Here is a 3282-nt window from a genome sequence, read left to right as displayed (position 1 = left end):
GTGTGGTTTTACTGAAACCGTAAGAAAGAAATAGAACTGATAAACCAATCATTCGTTTGATTTTACAAGATGTTTAACAAGTTGTATTTATAAAAACGTTTTGAAAATCGATTTTTTTTACAAAGCCTATTAAATAACTCTTCTACTAAACAGGAAAAAATTGAACAGTCGTAAGAATTTGTTTACTTCTACCAATATAAATTGGACGTTGTATTTCATGCTTGTTAAACATGAGAAACGTATACATTTTCTACGTCTACAGAAATCCTCTTTTTAACATTCTTTTATGAATTTAATGTTAAATTAAAGTCTTAAAAACCAGTTTCCCTCTCGAGAAATTTTCAAAACTTCTTGATGTTGTGTAAGGAAACAAAAATACAATGTATCAAGCTTTCACTTTGAAAACTGTTTTTATAATGTTTAAAGATTAAAAAAGTATTATAAGTTAAACTAAGTTTAGAGCCTTTAACCATGTTGCTTTCAAAATGTTATCAAAATTAACTTTCCAGATTACAAACGAATCCATTGCTAACACCACAGTAATATTACGAGAAATTAAAAAAGTTCTTAACTTGAAATCGGCTTACGATTTTCTAATTTGAAAGAGCTTAATTACGTTCTTTTAATAATCATTATTGGTACGAAAAAAATTCTCCTTAACTTTCTACTACAAATGTTAGCAAGAAAACTAATTTGTTAATTTTCAAGAATTTTTTTTTCCATAACCCATTCACGACTAGACATTATCGACAGAATTCTACGTCAATTTGTAGCATAAATTTAATCATATATTGCCGTAACAAGGATATCGTAAAATATAAAAAAAGGATTGCATCCAACTTAAATTAAGTTTTACGTGAAACAGTAAAACAGAAACGTTCAAAAAGAAAAAAAAATAACGAGCTGTTTGAAGTGGTAGTGCTTGAAGATGTTTGAGGTTTAGAAATAGCACATTCCATAATGCTGCATATATTATCAAGAATTATTCAAATTTTAATAGCATTATAAATAACAGTCCCAATTTATCACCGAAACTAAAAGCTCAACGAGAAGAATAAGTATTAAAACTTGAATCTTAAAAATAGAAACTAGATACTATTTAACCAAAGCAACGACTGATTAGTGAATATTGCTGAGAGCAGAAGCTGTTCAAATAAATATACTACAGTATGATCACTAGTTTACATGAATATTGTATTCATGCCAATAAACTCATCTATGTTCCAGCTATCACTAGTATAAAAATTTAATTAAATATCCTCGACGAAATATAGATTTTCTTATATTAAAATACCCTGTACTTCTTCCCTGGTTAATTAAGGTTCCTAACAATTAATCTACCTAGCACATGTTACACTTTAGACAAACTAAAAAACTGTGAATTATATATAGATATATACAGATTTATTAAGCGAAATGAAAACTTTTCCTGTGACAACATATTTTTCTAGAACAAGACTTAATGATTACATTTTTCGTGCAAAACTTCGTGATGACTCAGTGATCTGTTACAATATATTTATATAAGTCGATCGTTTACAATCACAGTATTAAAACGAACCCTGATGTGGCATATTAGTCTATATAAAACTATATCACTGACATTTTAGTAGAGGCTAGTGAGCTATAAGAAGATATGTAAAATTACTGTTTGGCATAAACATGATTTTTTATAATTTCAGAAAAAAAGTTAATAAACATATAAGTTAACCAATGCTGTAACAAAATAAAACTAGAATAAAATGTACGCGTAAAAAATGGCATAAAATTATTTTTCTATGTCTTTTGACATTACTATTAAGATTAAAGCAAAAAGACATTTAAACAGTTATTTTAGATTCCGATTAAGAATAATAATTGCTCTTTCTTACCTTCATGCTTCCATTCCATTCTTTAGAATTAGAAATCTTTTAAAGAGAAATAAAAAATATGATATACTACATGTTGCCAAAGGACTATACGAGAATGAACTGAACTGAAACTTTACGTTTTTCGAAATTCTGTTTTTTTTTTTTATTTTAGCTATCATGAATTACACTAATTAAACACTAAGCATAATACTAGGTCACAAGGAATATAATGTTTGGCGTGCTTCGTAAAATGTTTGCAAGAGATAAACTACGTTATCTAAAGTAATTTTACTAGGGAATCATTATTACGTAAACTTTTTCGAAAACCATCTTTTGAATTATTTCTGTATAAATAATAACATTTAGAAAATTCAGACTATTAAAACCGAAATAATCACTTTATATTAAAAAAATTCAAAGAGAGATTGTTTCAGTATAAATAATAACATCTAGAAAATTCAGACTATTAAAACCGAAATAATCACTTTATATTAAAAAAATTCAAAGAGAGATTGTTTCTGTAGAAATACAAACTCATTTTACATAATAAATCTTGAACAGTGTAAATAAAAATTAAAAATATTAGGTTGCTGTTTAAGTTTAAATAATTTTCCTACATTACTTAGGTTATGGTAATAAGATAAAACTGGAACTAAAAAATTTAATTTTTATTCAACGCACTGTTCCCGCTGTTTCAAATTTCATAGGTGAGTTTCTTTAAAGGATATTGAAAAGGCATTCAGGTATTATAAAACTTCGTATAAAATTTTAACGCGTAATAAATAGATTCAATGACTCGCAAAAGATTTCAAGTATGTTTACCAGCTTCAGTGATATCTGACTTGCATCTGAAGCAACGACAGGAACAGGTTTTGCACGTTTTCTCCAAAGATAGTTGACAATGATGAACTCCAAAAGAGCAGCAAAAACAAAAGTGGTACATGCGCCCATCCAAACGTCCATAGCCTTGACATAAGAGACAGGTGGCAAGTTATTCTGGATCCCAGAACCTTTAGAGGAGATGGTTAACAGTGTTGTTACTCCCAGTGTGATTCTGGCCGGTATGGCCTCGACATTTAGCCAAAACGATACCCAGGATATCACAACAATCAGGACTGTGGGAAGATATGATTGAACTAAATGATAGCCGATTGACCTATGAAGATAGAACTCGGCTTTCAAGCAGCTGTACTCTCCTGCAAAATATATATACATAACAAATTAAACTTTCTTACACATCCGTGAAATTAGCTACAGGAGCTTTAGATTCTCGATAGTATTCATAAAAAATATAACATTACAGTAATATAGATATTTCTTACAATGTGATCACATTCGTGGTAAGTTAGTTGCAATATAAATCGTTGGAGAATTTGAAAGGATTTTAATGCTACATCATTTAATTTCTGCATACTTAATTTTCTTACTTGTA

At 28.6% G+C, this 3282-nt stretch overlaps 1 protein-coding gene across 1 annotated transcript in view; it reads right to left on the bottom strand.

The window, feature by feature from the left end:
• LOC106478191 (glycine receptor subunit alpha-2-like) overlaps positions 1-3282 on the bottom strand; it is a 40910-nt gene that overhangs the window by 4079 nt on the left and 33549 nt on the right. Inside the window, exons 7-8 of the mRNA XM_022381757.1 lie at positions 2673-3046; positions 1872-1907 (exon numbers count right to left, since the gene is read on the bottom strand). Of these exons, the coding sequence (XP_022237465.1) occupies positions 1872-1907; positions 2673-3046 (410 nt within the window). The remainder of the gene's footprint in view (positions 1-1871; positions 1908-2672; positions 3047-3282) is intronic.

This window comes from Limulus polyphemus, unplaced genomic scaffold (assembly GCF_000517525.1).
Source record: "Limulus polyphemus unplaced genomic scaffold, Limulus_polyphemus-2.1.2 Scaffold188, whole genome shotgun sequence".
Classification (NCBI taxonomy): Eukaryota; Metazoa; Arthropoda; class Merostomata; order Xiphosura; family Limulidae; genus Limulus; species Limulus polyphemus.
The sequence above is the reverse complement of the archived record's forward strand: the minus strand, read 5'-3'. Positions and strand labels throughout refer to the sequence as shown.